At 43.7% G+C, this 16,383-nt stretch overlaps 1 protein-coding gene across 1 annotated transcript in view; it reads left to right on the forward strand.

The window, feature by feature from the left end:
• EGFLAM (EGF like, fibronectin type III and laminin G domains) overlaps positions 1 to 16,383 on the forward strand; it is a 78,563-nt gene that overhangs the window by 36,609 nt on the left and 25,571 nt on the right. Inside the window, exons 11-12 of the mRNA XM_003408003.3 lie at positions 1,042 to 1,222; positions 10,292 to 10,370. Of these exons, the coding sequence (XP_003408051.2) occupies positions 1,042 to 1,222; positions 10,292 to 10,370 (260 nt within the window). The remainder of the gene's footprint in view (positions 1 to 1,041; positions 1,223 to 10,291; positions 10,371 to 16,383) is intronic.

Raw genomic sequence — 16,383 nt, forward strand, 5'->3', positions numbered from 1 at the left:
CTCTGGATAATTCATCAGTTTTGCCAGCGCCACATTGCAGGGAAAAGGGGATGCGAGCAAAGGAGTCCTCCTGCCCTGTGAATATGCACAGGGGGCTAAGGATGTGATCTGAGTTTTATTTTATTTTTTTTAATGGTGCGGAAGGGGATGTGGTGAGGAAGGGTATTCAGGGGTGCTGTGGAAGGAGGACAGCAAACGTGGGGGCGGAACAGTCTTCTAGGCCCAGCTGGTGAGCGTTAGAAGACTACACCGGAACATTGACCGTAGTGACACAGTATCACACCGCGGAACCTCGGAAAAGCAGTCGCTTCCGCTTTGGTTCCTGCAGTCGCTTCCGCTTTGCTTCCTGCCTGCCTAACACCGTCTTGTACTCACCCTAGTCTGCTCTGTACAGCGTTTCTCAGCCTTGGCTGCATCTTAGAATTGCCTGGGAAGCTTTTGAAAATTTCTGATGACTGGGGCCCACCCTCAGACTCTGACTCAGTTGGTCTGGATGGGGCCTGGGCACTAGTATTTCTTAAAAGCTCCTCAGGCCATTCTAATGTGCTTTCTAGTCACTGCGACTTCTTTAGGGCCTCCACCAGTGGCCTGGTCTTCTAGAAACCAGAGGAGCACTTTATTGTCCTCGGGTTCTCCTGAAGTGCCAGATGTACCCCTTCAGCTCCTTAAGAGCTTACCAGTTGCCATCTCGTTGATTCTACTCATGGCGACCCCATAAGTTAACTGCAGAGTAGAACTACCTCCATAGGGTTCATCATGGCTATGACCTTTCAGAAGCAGATTGCCAGGCCTTTCTTCCAAGGGAATCTCTGAGTGGGCTCCAACCGCCAGCCTTTGGATTAGTAGCCTTGCACTTAACCATCTGCCGCTACCCGGGGACTCCTTTTCATCACTCTCAAGGCTGCAAAAGTAGGAACTGGATTTTTGGGTTCTTCCCCTCAGTATGTGGAGTAGCTCAGGTTAGAAATCTGAGGGAAGCTCAAGAAGACTGAAAAGATGTATTCTGAATCCCTGAATGTCTTTACATTTTCTGTCCCCAAGATCATCCTGAACGACCGGACCATCCACGTGAAGCATGACTTCAGATCTGGTGTGAATGTGGAGAATGCGGCCCACCCCTGCGTAGGCGCCCCCTGTGTCCATGGGGGCAGCTGCCGGCCCAGGAAGGAGGGCTATGAGTGTGACTGCCCCTTGGGCTTCGAGGGGCTGCACTGCCAGAAGGGTAAGCACTGCTTCTAGCAGGGAGGGGTGGGGCAGTCTGCTGGGGGACCACTACCCTAAAGGAAGATTTAGTACAGCCAGACTGATTATTAATGATTTTAATAAATTATTAGATGACTAATTATATATAAATTGAAGTATGAGCAACTTTTTGAAGAGTGCTCTTGTCCATGCTACCTGACTTCTCTGTGCCTCAATTTTCTCACCTGTAAAATGGGAATAATGATAACAACAGTCTCTAACTCTGAAGGCTGTGATGTAGATTAAATAAGGTAATGCTTATAAAAGGAACCCTGGTGGCACAATGGTTGTGTGCTCTGCTGCTAACCTAAAGGTTAGCATCTAGTCTACTGGATGGCAGTGGGTTTGGTTTTTGGTTAGTATTATTGAGCATTTACCAGGCACTCCTCTAAATGCTTTATGAGCATTGTTGTTCGGTGCCGTTGAGTCGATTCCAACTCATAGCAACTCCATATGACAGAGTAGAACTGCCCCATAGGGTTTCCAAGGAGTGACTGGTAGATTCAAACTGCCAACATTTTGGTTAACATCTGTAGATTATTATTACTGGTGACAAAAATCAGATCCATTACCAGGCGCTGTGAGCTCCTCAGCTTCCAGCTTGCCCTTGTTTGAAAGCTTGGGCGGCCATAGACCATGAGTCCCTGCTGGACCAAGCTTTGCTCACCTGCTCAAGGAAAGCAGAGGCCATGGCCCTGCTGTTAGAATAGACCTGCCCACAAACAGCCACGATCACTGGACCTTCTTGTCTCTAAATGTCAGTAAGAGCACACCTGCTTAAGAACTAATAAAAAACAAAAACAGACAAGCCTGAAGGAGATAAAGCAGCAGGCACAAGTGACGGGACATGCAAGCTCACTCCTTTTTGTTTCATGGTTCCTGATCTTTATCAGAGTTAGGACTGAAAGGACGACTGTCTGTCAAGTACAGGCAGGTATTTTGGTGCATGGAATGGTAGGAAAAGGTGTTTTACAGAAAAACCCACTGCCGCCGAGTCGATTCCGATCCATAGTGACCCTATAGGACAGAGTAGAACTGCCCCGTAGAGTTTCCAAGGAGTGCCTAGTGGATTTGAACTGCCGACCTCGGTTAGCAGCCGTAGCACTTAACCACTACACCACCAGGGTTTTACAGAAGCCTTGGAAGATCTGAAAGATGCCAAGTTTCCACTTTGAAGGCTGAGCGGTATTTCTTTCACTTAACCTTGAAACCGGCGTGGCAAATCATACAAAATGTATTTTTAACATAGCTCACCCTAGTGATGAACTTTCAACCCTCAAAGAAGAGTAATTGATCCATTTGTGAATTATCCTGATTGTAGCTCTAAAAAACAAACAGTTTGGCTAATAGGTTGTACTTCCAGAGATTTAGTTCAGATTTGGCTCGTTAACTCAGAACATTGGGTTTGGATTTTATACATCAGGGTTTGAATTTCCAAAGTCTCTGATTTTACCCCAGGCTGTTCAAGCTTGCTCCTGCCTTTAGACGCTAACATTAATGGTCAGTACACAAAGGCTTAAACGAGCATTTAGCTTCGGGAATTAAAGCAAGAAGGAAAGGATAATTGGTGAGCTTGTTAGCCCTTGTCTCCAGCTACGTTAGCCATAAGAGTTATAAAGGGCTCGCATTTATATCTTCATAACTATAGGTTCAAGTTCAGTGAGAAAAGCCAGAATGAAGATTCCCAGTGGCAAGATTTGAGGGAACGGACAGTGGTAGGGGGTGGGGGATGGCGAGAGGGCCTTGAGAGCATTAAGATCTCATTTCCTGCAATGTACTAGGCTAGAATCAGTTGCCATTGAGTCAGGTCTGTCTCATAGCAACCCCATGTGTGTCAGAATAGAACTGTGTTCCATAGAGTTTTCAATGGCTGATTTTTCAGAAGTAGGTTGCCAGGCCTTTCTTCGAAGGCACTTCTGTGTGGACTGAAACCTCCAACCTTTCAGTTAGCAGCTGAGTACATTAACCGTTTACACCATCCAGGAACTCCAAGATTAAAAACCAGGAGAACCATCAGCTGCACTCTGTGTTGTATCAATATCTCCTTGCTTTTTTTTAAAATAAAGATACCGCTTCTGGCAAAATGGCAGCCTTTGCCAGTCCTAGAAAGGTTGATACATAAGAGTTGTAATACAATATTATAATGAAATGTGCACAGATCTAGAGTTAAAAAACCAAAAGGGGAGAACACATTCGGCATTTCTCAAGCTGAAAGAACTGAAGAAAAAATTCAAGCCTTGGGCTGCAATAGTGAAGGATACTATGAGCAAAATGCTGAATGATGCAGGAAGCATCAAAAGAAGATGGAAGGAACACGCAGAGCCCCTGTACCAAAAAGAATTGGTTGGCATTAAACCATTTCAGGAGGTAGCATGCGATCAAGAACTGATGGTATTGAAGAAAGAAGTCCAAGCTGCACTGAAGGTATTGGCGCAAAACAGGGCTCCAGGAATTGACAGAATACCAATTGAGATGTTTCAACAAACGGATGCAGCACTGGAGGTGCTCGCTCGTCTGTGCCAAGAAATTTGAAACACAGCTACCTGGCTAACTGACTGGTAGTACCTATTCCAAAGAAGCGTGGTCTAACAGACTATGGGAATATAGAACAATATCATTAATATCACATGCACGTAAAATTTTGCTGATGATCATTCAAAAGCGGTTGCAGCAGTACATCCAACAGGGAACTGCCAGAAATTCAAGCCGGATTCACAAGAGGACTTGGAGCAAGGGGTATCATTGCTGATGTCAGATGGATCTTGGCTGAAAGCAGAGAATACCAGAAAGATACTGACCTGTGTTTTATTGACTATGCAAGGGCATATGACTATGTGGATCAGAACAAATTACGGATGACATTGTGAAGAATGGGAATTCCAGAACACTTAATTGTGTTTATGCAGAACCTACCTGTACCTAGACCAAGAGGCAGTAGCTCCAGCATAGCAAGGGGATACTGTAGGGTTTAAAATCAAGAAAGGAGTGAGTCAGGGTTGTATGTTTTCACCATACTTGTTCCATCTGTATGCTGAGCAAATAATCCCAGAAGCTAGACTATATGAAAAAGAATATGGCATCAGGATTGGTGGAAGACTCATTAACAACCTGTGAAATGCAGATGACACAACCTTGCTTGCTGAAAGCAAAGAGGACTTGAAGCACTTATTGATGAAGATCAAAGACTACAGTCTTCAGTACAGATTGCACCTCCACATACAGAGAACAAAAATCCTCACGACTGGACCAATAAGCAACATCATGATAAATGGAGAAAAGACTGACATTGTCAAAGATTTCATTTAACTTGGATCCATAATCAACTCCCATGAAAGCAGGAGTCAGGAAATCAAGCCACGGATTGCATTGGGCAAATCTGCTGCAGAAGACCTCTTTAAAGTGTTAAAAAGCAAAGATGTCACTCTGAGGACTAAGTTGCACCGGACCCAAGCCATGATATTTTTAATTGCCTCATATGCATTCAAAAGCTGGACAATGAATAAGGAAGACCGGAGAAGAATTGACGCCTTTGAATTATGGCGTTGGTGAAGAATACTGACTTTACTATGGACTTTTTTTTTTTTTTACCAGAAGAATGAACAAGTCTATCTTGGAGGAAATAACAGAGTGCTTCTTGGAAGTGAGGATGGTGAAACTTTATCTCATGTACTTTGGACATGATATCAGGAAGAATTAGTCCCTGGAGAAGGGCATCATGCTTGGTAGAGTAGAGGGTCAGTGAAGAAGAGGAAGACCCTCAACAAGATGGCTGCACACAGTGGCTGCAGCAGTGGGCTGACGCATAACAATGATTGTGAGAATGCTGCAGGACCAGGCAGTGTTTCGTTTTGAAACATTTTTGAAACTTGATGGCACCTAACAACAACATACGAGGTGTATGGCCTGTATCCCATAATTTCCTCTCCCGTTATAATGACTTGAGAGGATTAATGGGACTCTGAATACAGGCTGGGGCTGTTAAAGATGACTTTTTCTGGGCCCCTGCAGTTACCAGCTGTGGGCAGTTCCCATGTAGACTGCTGTAATACTGGGGAAAGCATCGAGTCCCATGTAAGGATTTGAAAGAAAGGGAAGAGGGATGGGCAATTGTATTGTTCCACAGACATGGAAGAGAAAATATTAAAAGTCTGGGTACCTTCTTAGCTTGAAAGACCAAGGACGGTTAGAAGCCATCCTTAGCTGTCAGATAGAATTCATTCATTCAGGAAGGTGTTTCTTAGGCTCCTATAATTAAAGAGCCTTTTCTCCCTGGGGATCAGATCATGATTCAAAAGCAAGAGCGTGCTCCTAGTATTTCCCACAGAAGTTAAACCGACCCATTTACATTGAGCAAGTACTGCAGAAGTCATCAGCACTAGGCCTCATTCGTGTATACCTGGGGTCACCTTCTGCTCAGGGACTTAGTTTTTTCTAGATCCTCAAAAGTCTGCTTTTCTCTAGCTAGTCCTGTCTCACTATGTGGCTGTTACTAGGTGCCATTGAGTGGATTTTGACTCATAGTGACCCCCTTAAAAAAAAAAATACTCCCCATCCTTTCCTCTTTCTCTTTACTCTCACCAAAATTTATCTATCTTGTGTCTCAGTCCTTCAGAACTCTTTTCTCTGCTAAGTAAGTTACTAGTAAGTTAAGGCAGAGTTCCACAGAGTGCGTGTAAAAAACTAAGTCCTGAGGACTGTTAACAGCAGTTTACACACACGTATAGACAAACACACATACATTCAGACACAGAATGAGAGGGGTGTTCCATGGACAAATAAATTTGGATAACACTGGTTTATCCAAACAGAGTTAAGTAGTTCTCTTCTGTAGGACTTGTCAGAGCCTTTGCTATGCTCTGTGTGTTCAGATGGGGAAGTACATAACACAGCTGTTTTCTCCTGAGGTTCTTCCTACCAGTAATGGACAGGTCACTTGGGAAAGAACTTCTGAGCCCCCGTTGTTTCTCCCTTCCCTGCATTGCAGAGAACAGCTTGGACTCAGAGTGTGCAGGCACCTTCCGGCCACTAGATGGGGCTATTTCACTGTAGCCGGTGGGCTACTCAGCCTAGACCGCAGTCACAGCTATTGAGGCGTAACAGTCTTAAAGATCAGATTTTATCTGCTCAGTATTGACCCACCATACACTCAGTGTTTAGAACATTTTAAGTTGTACTCAGTACAGTCATATCTACTAAGTACGTGGGATTGACTTGAGTAATTTTTTTTCCTTTGGTCCCAATGTATTTTTTTAAAAATCCTCCGCCCTGCTGTCAATTCCGATTCATAGCAACCCTAGAGGTAGCCTCGGTAAATTTGTTGCTGTTAGTTGCCTTTGAGTCAATTCCAACTCATGGCAGCCCCATGTGTACAGAGTAGAACTGCTCCACAGGGTTTTCAAAGCTGTGACCTTTTGGAAGCAGATCACCAGACCTGTCTTCTGAGGTGTCTGTGGGTGGGTTCGAACCACCAACCTTTTGTCTAGTAGTGAAGCGCTTAACCCTTTGTGCCACCCAGGGACTCCTTCAGTAAATAGAGATCCTACTTTAAAAAAAAAAAACTCAGTATGTAAAAACACAAATTAATAAAACAAAAATTACGCATACTACAAAGGATTTCTTTTCTTAGAACGGTGTATCATGAAATAGTTGAATATTTGGGGCTATTTAACCGAGATGTTGGTTTCTAGGTACTTGAAGGGCTGGTAGTATAGAACAAGTTATTATATTTTTACTTTGTGGCTACAGATTCAGCTTAATGTAATAAAGAATTCTGTATCAAGTAGAATCCCCCAATGGTGGAGCATGCTGCTCTGTGAATTAGTAAAAGTCCCATCGTGGAAAGTGTTTACTTAGGGGCAGGGTGGCCAGCCATCAAGACTGTAGTTGGGAGGAATCCAGATGGCAGGGAAAGCTAGCCTGCAGCACCCCCGGCTTTTCTTTCTCTAGGGTCCTGTGATCCTAGTAAAGAGCCAGCCCTCCCTTCCACTCTTTATGGCCTGTTGGGAATTTCAAGTCCCTCAAGTGGAAAATTTGCGTTGCCTGGGCTGCTGTGCTTGGAGGCTGCTACTCATTGGGGTATTGTTTTGTATGTCATCAGATGACACGAGCTCTTAGATATAAATGGGAGGGAGCGATAAAAACACGTTTCAGTGAAACTATCAGTAAGGATGCTGCTATCACAGAGAAAAGACAGTGTAGAAAAAAATAGGTGTAACGGGCTAGGTTAACATGTCATCATGTTTACAATATTTAAGCAAACCACAGTGCCACCAGAAAGTGCTAGATGGTTATTTCCAGTGTTTTAGGATGGAATTTATTTTATCTATATATACTAACGAAACTGAGTATTTTTTCACCATTTTGTATTCGAATGGTGACATTTCTGGAGAAGATCCTTGCCCTATGTTAATCATAAAATAAGCAGGTCTGTGGAATTTGCAAAGGGAGGGGGAAATAGAGTGATATTTTCCAAGATAGAGAGGAAAGAGGCAGCTGGCTGGCTTATTTCCTTTTTCATGGGCAGCCTAGAATCAGGAAAGTAATCATCTTTGGTAAGGTAAGTAACTCATTAGCAAAGAACTGTTTCTCCAGGTTTGGAGTTAAGGTTTAGAATAAATATGGATTGTAAGTTCAAGGTTAGGGGAGCTTCAGAAGTGTCAGACAACTTATCATAAGCATGGTGCCCCCACCACCTACTCCTTCACTCTAGCACCATTAAGCTGAGATGGGAGAGGGGAGGCAGGGTTACTGGGAAAGATTTCCAGTGGCCCCTGTTGGGATTCAAATTCACATTCCCTGGGAGGACACGCTGGGCTGGGCAGAGCTTTGTGAGGGAAACAAGGCCGGTTTCAAGGCAGCTGCTTGAACCAAAGCAGTTGAGGTTTGACAATGCCTGTGAATTCTGACTCTCCCTGTTTTGTTTCATGCTGGCACCGGGCAGAGTGTGGGAACTACTGCCTCAATAGTAAGTACAGTAAGTTCTCTGAGAGCTGATGAAAGCGGTCTGGACTCATGCCAGGGCCTGCCAGGGCAGGCCGCGCAGCCAGCCGTATGCAGAGGGGAGCCAGGGTAAATGGTGGGGGAGTGGGGACATACCTACCCAGGGGGTAAAAATTCTCTCTCCAAGGCGCTGGCCTGAGAACACGCTTGTTTCCCAGTTGGACCACCGGTAGCGCCTGAGCTCAGGGCTTAGCAGGCAGCTGGACAGGCTCAGACAGACCCCTCTGGAGGCTCCGTGTGCAGAGCTGACGCGTGACAAGCACGTCCTGACCATTTCAATGAGTCCAGGGGAACTATGGCTGTTGGCCACAGGCCCACGTCCATAGCCAACAGCAGTGGAGGTGGACCCTGGCTGTACCTCTCACCTTGGGAGTGAGCCAAACCTGGTAAGGGCTCCTTGGTTATGTTTGGCTCTGGAGAGGAGGCCTAGTCAACTCGGATATTCTGTCTCTTCCTTCTCTCGGCTCTCGTGTCCTGAAACCAGGGCTGGCCATCCCAACCAAGAGCTCCCTTTTACCTCCTCATTTTTCCTACCTTTTATTGTCTTATTTTTATTTTCTATTTTCATTCATTTGTGCATTATCTCTTTATTCTTTTTAGCCTTCTCCATTTTTGCCCTCTCATTTCCCTTCGCGTTCTTCATTTTTGCTCTCATTTCTAGTAACATTCCTCTCCTCTCCCTTCTCTCCTTGGCATTTCTCTCTCTCTTTTCCTTGCTGGTGGGCAGCTGCTTCTCCACCTGACTCTCCTTTATATTCACAGCTTTTCCTCCTTGGCATTTTCTTTTCTGGTTTGAGCTTTCCCCCCTCTTTTTCACTCAGCTTCCTTTCTCCTCTTCTCTTGTCATTTTTCTTCCCACACTTTTTTCTTCTCTCTACTTCCCTCCCCCCTTTCTCCTCCTACCCACTTAACCAGAAGCGGGGGTGGCTGGTGGTGTAATCCAGAATTTAAGATAGATGAACCTTCCTTCTCTGTCCTTAATGGATCCTGATAGAATGGCCTTGGTCCAGGGCTGTGCTGCTCCAGAGAGCAATAAAGCAATTTCTTGGAGTGTTACCCCAGAAATTATCTTTTAAAATTTTATTTCTCTTCTTTTGCTTTTCTTTAAAGCTTTTGGGAGCATGTTGTGGGTGACCTGCCAATATAGGAACTTATGCTTGGGGACCCATGCCCACAGGTTTGCTGTCATCTCTTTAGTAGAAACCCTCTAACCTTACCTCCAATTGGTGACACAGCCACTTAACCTATTCCTTTGCTAACTGTGTGTAAAAAGGTATCTCCTTGGAAAAGAAAAGGAAAAATCAGGAAGAAGGAAGTATCTTTGTAAAATACTGAAATGTAAAGAATAGGTCAGGAGCCAGAATGAAGGAAATCTAGTCTGGTTCATGGTCTATGGCTATCTTAGCTGTATGATCTTGGGTGAATCTCTGATGTTTCCTGTGTCATTTTCCTCGTCTGTAAGATGGCAATAACCGTCTCTCCCCCATCCCATACTCCCTATGTTATGACTTCATGAGATTGTGGTGAAGATCTTGTGAAATGTCACACTGGATGGTGATTTATAAAAGGAAGAGCCAAAGTGTCATCCCTCACACTTAAAGGATCTCTTGAGATCCTGGTTGAAGGGGCTCTGGGATAGATTAGCTTCAGATGAAGAAGCCCTGGTGGGCTTGGCTGGGGTTGCTTTCTCTGCCTTTCTTGGAGCACATGTAGGGTTGTCCCCAGATGTTCCCACATGGCCCAAGACCTGCTCTTTGGCTTCCAAGAATAATTGGGAACAGTTCAAGTTTCAATATATTGCAAGGCCTTCTCAGTAGTGCTGAGGCCATTGAAGTGGACCATCAGCCCCCAGGGAGGGGACAGCAGGGAGCGCCAACACCAATCTGTGGGGCTGGGCAGCTCTGAACCTGGCCAAGTGCGTGCGGCTGACAAGTTGTGAAATGTCCTATTCCCAGGACCTGGCTTTCTCTATATTTTCCTGCCACATTGTTAAGTCCTGGGGTCAAGAGAACCACAAACCATGTAACCTCCCTTTTCTGTTCTGTCGCAGCGATCACAGAAGCCATTGAGATCCCGCAGTTTATGGGCCGAAGTTACCTGATTTATGACAATCCAGATATCCTCAAAAGGTAATGAGCTACAACAGGCAACTTCCTTATCTTCCTGGGGGTAAATTTCTCAATATCTTTCCGAGGCCTTTTTCTTGTTTTACATGCCAGAAGATCACTCTAAAAGAAGGCAGTTCAGGTATCCTCCCACTATTTGAAGGTTCACTTTATACCACTTCGTTTTTATGAAAGACTTCCATTTGTACCTGTTCTCCCTAACTGAAAAAATCTGAAGAGAATTTTCACTATTACAAAAAAAAAAAAAGCGAAAAGGGGCAATAGCCTGGAGTTTAGTGTTTGTTTTGCAGCAAGCCTCTTTAAGGCAGCACACACCCCAAGCATCGAGAGTGGTGTCACCAGGCTCCTTTCCCAGAAACTACGCTGAGCATCTCAGCATCAAGTCACTGTACGTACATTATTCTACTTGATATAGGCTGTGTATTTATCTTATCATTCCTGCTTTTACTGTGTGTTAGTGTTATTTTAGGTTTTATGTGTTCTTTAGTATGATTTGGTAGGTTATTTTTGGGGTCTGGGGAAGCTCAAAAATTTTTCCTATATAAACTATTGGTAACTGCTTCTTCACTTTATGCCATTTCAGCTTAAGTGAAAGTTTTCAAAGGAACACTCTACTTTCAGATAGTGGGGGAAACCTGTTTAGCCATGGCCTCAGGGAGAAAAAAAAAATACAAAATAAATATAGAAACTAGAACAAAACAAAAATAAACTCAGCTTTAAAAATGCAGCCTTTCAAACAAACAAGCCTGTTACAAACCGTCAGAAGATTTTCTGGTCAAAGGGCCTGGGGAGAATGGCGTGAGGACACTGGGGTTTCTAAGGTTCTGGCTTTGGGAAGCGATGAGAACTTGACACTCATAAAACCAAGGTTATGAGTGGGATTCTCCAAGCAGGGCGGTTAGTTTCACGCTGTTCTGCAATCCGAGTCTGCAGCTCTGCCTGGGACCAACACCACAAGGGTTCAGCGTGGTTCATTCCCAGCTAGGTCATTACTTTGCATCTTCATCAAAAACAGTTCAGTTGTCCTCTTCCAGCTCTGGTCATTTCTCTTGCCATTTTATGTCCTACTCTTTTTTCCTCTCTCTACTTTTTTTTTCCCTTCCTCCCCCTACCCACTTTAACCAGGAGGAAGAGTAGTTGGTGGTACAGTCCAGAATTTTAAGATATAAGAACCTTCCCTTTTCATCCCTCTCTCCATCTCAGCTCCTTTCATCTGGATACAAGAGTTTAGCACAGGCTGATTCTTAAGTCACAGCCGTACATTTAACCCCTGGTGGCAGAAGTTCCAACTCTGGCTAGAGTCATAGCCCCTGGTTTTGAGTAGACTGTTGACATAGCAAGGGGAAGGCTGGGAGGCAAAATCCTGAACCCAGTGAAGCTTGTCTTTGGCACCTTCAGCTTGCCCCTTCTCCCTTCTTTTTTTCCCTCCTCTAGACCTGAGTAGTTGATAGTGTACCATCACCCTTCCTGCTCCCAACACAATCATGTCCAGAATCTTTCTTACTTTTTAGGTTGACTGCATCTAAACAGACTAAGGCAAAGCTTTAAGTTAAAGGCATCTGGCTCTTAGGGCAGAGTTTGGTTGCTTTTCAAAGAACAAAAGTAGTTGTGAGAAATTGTCATGAGGCATTCTATGTCCTTGGTAACTCTGAAAGCACACCAGGCAGACAGTTGCTTAATTTCTCTAATTCCAGGTTGTATTTATCTGTGTTATTTTGGCACGGGGCCTAAGCCAAAATGGATTCCCATCCATGAGAAGTTCTTTTCCTCCTTCAACCTTGCTCCCCTCCCCAAAGATAGCTATAAGTGCATTTAGTTCCCAAAAGGCAGTGACAATGTGAAAGAGGACCAAGTCTTCAGGCCCTGGTGTTTAGTGAGAGTTCACTAGGTGGTTTGGGGAGCGTAGAGGAGCACGGTGAGAGTAGGGGTATGTGGCTTTAAACAAACCCACTCCATGTCTGGGATCCTAAACACTTGCAAGTGGCCATCTAAGATGTATCAATTGGACTCAATCCACCTGGAGCAAAGAAGAATGAAGAACACCAAAGACACAAGGTAATTATGAGCCCAAGAGACAGAAAGGGCCACATAAACCAGAGACCACATCATCCTGAGACCAGAAGAACTAGATGGTACCTGGCTACTACCGATGACTGCCCTGACAGGGAACACAACAGAGAATCCCTGATGGAGCAGGAGGACAGTGGGATGCAAACCTCAAATTCTCATAAAAACACCAGACTTAATGGTCTGACAGAAACTAGAGGGACCCTGGAGGACATGGTCCCTGGACCCTCTGTTAGCCCAAGGCTGGAACCATTCCTGAAGTCAACTCTTCAGACAGGGATTGGACTGAACTATAAAACAGAAAATGATATTGGTGAGGAGTGATCTTCTTGGCTCAAGTAGACACATGATACAATGTGGGCAACTCCTATCTGGAAGTGAGATGAGAAGGCAGAGGTGGACAAGAGCTGGTTGAATGGACATGGGGAATACAGGGTAGAGAGGAGGAGTGTAGCTGCCTCATTAAGGGGAGAGCAGGTAAGAGTACATAGCAAGGTGTGTATAAATTTTTGTATGAGAGACAGACTTGATTTGTAAACTTTTACTTAAAGCACAATAAATGAAAAAATATATATATATAAAAGACCCACTTCAATGGCGCTTTTATGTATGCACGTGTATGCATGTGTGTGTGTGTGTGTGTGAAGCAGCAGGTAAAAGTCAAGTTCAAGGTCTGTCTCAATTAGATGCTTTTGGCTGCAAGTAACAGAAAACTCAGCTCAAAATGTGTTAAACATGAAGGTTGTTTATTATTTTATGTAACAAAGAGTCTGGAGTTAGGCTGGATCCAGGGCTGATTAACTCAGACAACTAACTACATCATCAGAGACCCAGGTCTCTCCCATATTTCTGCCTTATTATCCTCAGCATATTCTCCAGAGGTCACACCCCTCATTGTTATAAGGCAGCTCCCCATAAGATGTTCATAAGATGGCAATTAAAAAAAAAAAAGTAGTAAACCATTGAGTCAATTCCAACTCATAGCAACCCCATGTATTTCAGAGTAGAACTCTGCTCCATAGGCTTTTTTTTTTTTTTTTGATTAATTTTTATTAAGCTTCAAGTGAACATTTACAAATCCAATGAGTCTGTCACACGTAAGTTTACATACATCTTACTCCCTTCTCCCACTTGCTCTCCCCCTATTGAGTCAGCCCTTTCAGTCTCTCCTTTCGTGACAATTTTGACAGCTTCCCTCTCTCTCTATCTTCCCATCCCCCCTCCAGACAAGAGTTGCCAACACAATTTCAAGTGTCCACCTGGTATAATTAGCTCACTCTTCATCAGCATCTCTCTCCCCGCCGCTGACCAGTCCCTTTCATGTCTGATGAGTTGTCTTCGGGGATGGTTCCTGTCCTGTGCCAACAGAAGGTCTGGGGAGCATGGCCGCCGGGATTCCTCTAGTCTCAGTCAGACCCTTAAGTATGGTCTTTTTATGAGAATTTGGGGTCTGCATCCCACTGATCTCCTGCTCTCTCAGGAGTTCTCTGTTGTGCTCCCTGACAGGGCAGTCATCGATTGTGGCCGGGCACCAACTAGTTCTTCTGGTCTCAGGATGATGTAGGTCTCTGGTTCATGTGGCTCTTTCCGTCTCTTGGGCTCTTAGTTGTCGTGTGACCTTGGTGTTCTTCATTCTCCTTTGCTCCAGGTGGGTTGAGACCAATTGATGCATCTTAGATGGCCGCTTGTTAGCATTTAAGACCCCAGACGCCACATTTCAAAGTGGGATGCCGAATGTTTTCATAATAGAATTATTTTGCCAATTGACTTAGAAGTCCCCTCAAACTATGTTCCCCAGACCCCTGCCCCTGCTCCGCTGACCTTTGAAGTATTTATTTTATCCCGGAAACTTCTTTGCTTTTGGTCCAGTCCAATTGAGCTGACCTTCCATGTATTGAGTGTTGTCTTTCCCTTCACCCAAAGCAGTTCTTATCTACTGATTAATCAATAAAAAACCCTCTCCCTCCCTCCCTCCCTCCCCCCTTCTAACCACAAAAGTATGTGTTCTTCTCAGTTTTTACTATTTCTCAAGATCTTATAATAGTGGTCTTATACAATATTTGTCCTTTTGCCTCTGACTAATTTCACTCAGCATAATGCCTTCCAGGTTCCTCCATGTTATGAAATGTTTCACAGATTCGTCACTGTTCTTTATCGATGCGTAGTATTCCATTGTGTGAATATACCACAATTTATTTACCCATTCATCCGTTGATGGACACCTTGGTTGCTTCCAGCTTTTTGCTATTGTAAACAGAGCTGCAATAAACATGGGTGTGCATATATCTGTTTGTGTGAAGGCTCTTGTATCTCTAGGGTATATTCCGAGGAGTGGGATTTCTGGGTTGTATGGTAGTTCTATTTCTAACTGTTTAAGATAACGCCAGATAGATTTCCAAAGTGGTTGTACCATTTTACATTCCCACCAGCAGTGTATAAGAGTTCCAATCTCTCCGCAGCCTCTCCAACATTTATTATTTTGTGTTTTTTGGATTAATGCCAGTCTAGTTGGTGTGAGATGGAATCTCATCGTAGTTTTAATTTGCATTTCTCTAATGGCTAATGATCGGGGGCATTTTCTCATGTATCTGTTGGCTGCCTGAATATCTTCTTTAGTGAAATGTGTGTTCATATCCTTTGCCCACTTCTTGATTGGGTTGTTTGTCTTTTTGTGGTTGAGTTTTGACAGAATCATGTAGATTTTAGAGATCAGGCGCTGGTCTGAGATGTCATAGCTGAATATTCTTTCCCAGTCTGTAGGTGGTCTTTTTACTCTTTTGGTGAAGTCTTTAGATGAGCATAGGTGTTTGATTTTTAGGAGCTCCCAGTTATCTGGTTTGTCTTCATCATTTTTAGTAATGTTTTGTATTCTGTTTATGCCTTGTATTAGGGCTCCTAGGGTTGTCCCTATTTTTTCTTCCATGATCTTTATCGTTTTAGTCTTTATTTTTAGGTCTTTGATCCACTTGGAGTTAGTTTTTGTGCATGGTGTGAGGTATGGGTCCTGTTTCATTTTTTTGCAAATGGATATCCAGTTATGCCAGCACCATTTGTTAAAAAGACTATCTTTTCCCCAATTAACTGACACTGGTCCTTTGTCAAATATCAGCTGCTCATACATGGATGGATTTATATCTGGGTTCTCAATTCTGTTCCATTGGTCTATGTGCCTGTTATTGTACCAGTACCAGGCTGTTTGACTACTGTGGCTGTACAATAGGTTCTGAAATCAGGTAGAGTGAGGCCTCCCACTTTCTTCTTCTTTTTCAGTAATGCTTTGCTTATCCGGGGCTTCTTTCCCTTCCATATGAAATTGGTGATTTGTTTCTCTATCTCCTTAAAATGTGACATTGGAATTTGGATTGGAAGTGCGTTATATGTATAGATGGCTTTTGGTAGAATAGACATTTTTACTATGTTAAGTCTTTCCTATCCATGAGCAAGGCATGTTTTTCCACTTAAGTATGTCCTTTTGAATTTCTTGTAGTAGAGCTTTGTAGTTTTCTTTGTATAGGTCTTTTACATCCTTGGTAAGATTTATTCCTAAGTATTTTATCTTCTTGGGGGCTACTGTGAATGGTATTGATTTGGGTATTTCCTCTTCGGTGTTCTTTTTGTTGATGTAGAGGAATCCAAGTGATTTTTGTATGTTTATTTTATAACCTGAGACTCTGCCAAACTCTTCTATTAGTTTCAGTAGTTTTCTGGAGGATTCCTTAGGGTTTTCTGTGTATAAGATCATGTCATCTGCAAATAGTGATAACTTTACTTCTTCCTTGCCAATCCGGATACCCTTTATTTCTTTGTCTAGCCTAATTGCCCTGGCTAGGACTTCAAGTATGATGTTGAATAAGAGTGGTGATAAAGGGCATCCTTGTCTGGTTCCCGTTCTCAAGGGAAATGCTTTCAGGTTCTCTCCATTTAGAGTGATATTGGCTGTTGGCTTTGC

Source organism: Loxodonta africana, chromosome 2 (assembly GCF_030014295.1).
Source record: "Loxodonta africana isolate mLoxAfr1 chromosome 2, mLoxAfr1.hap2, whole genome shotgun sequence".
NCBI classification, from domain to species: domain Eukaryota; kingdom Metazoa; phylum Chordata; class Mammalia; order Proboscidea; family Elephantidae; genus Loxodonta; species Loxodonta africana.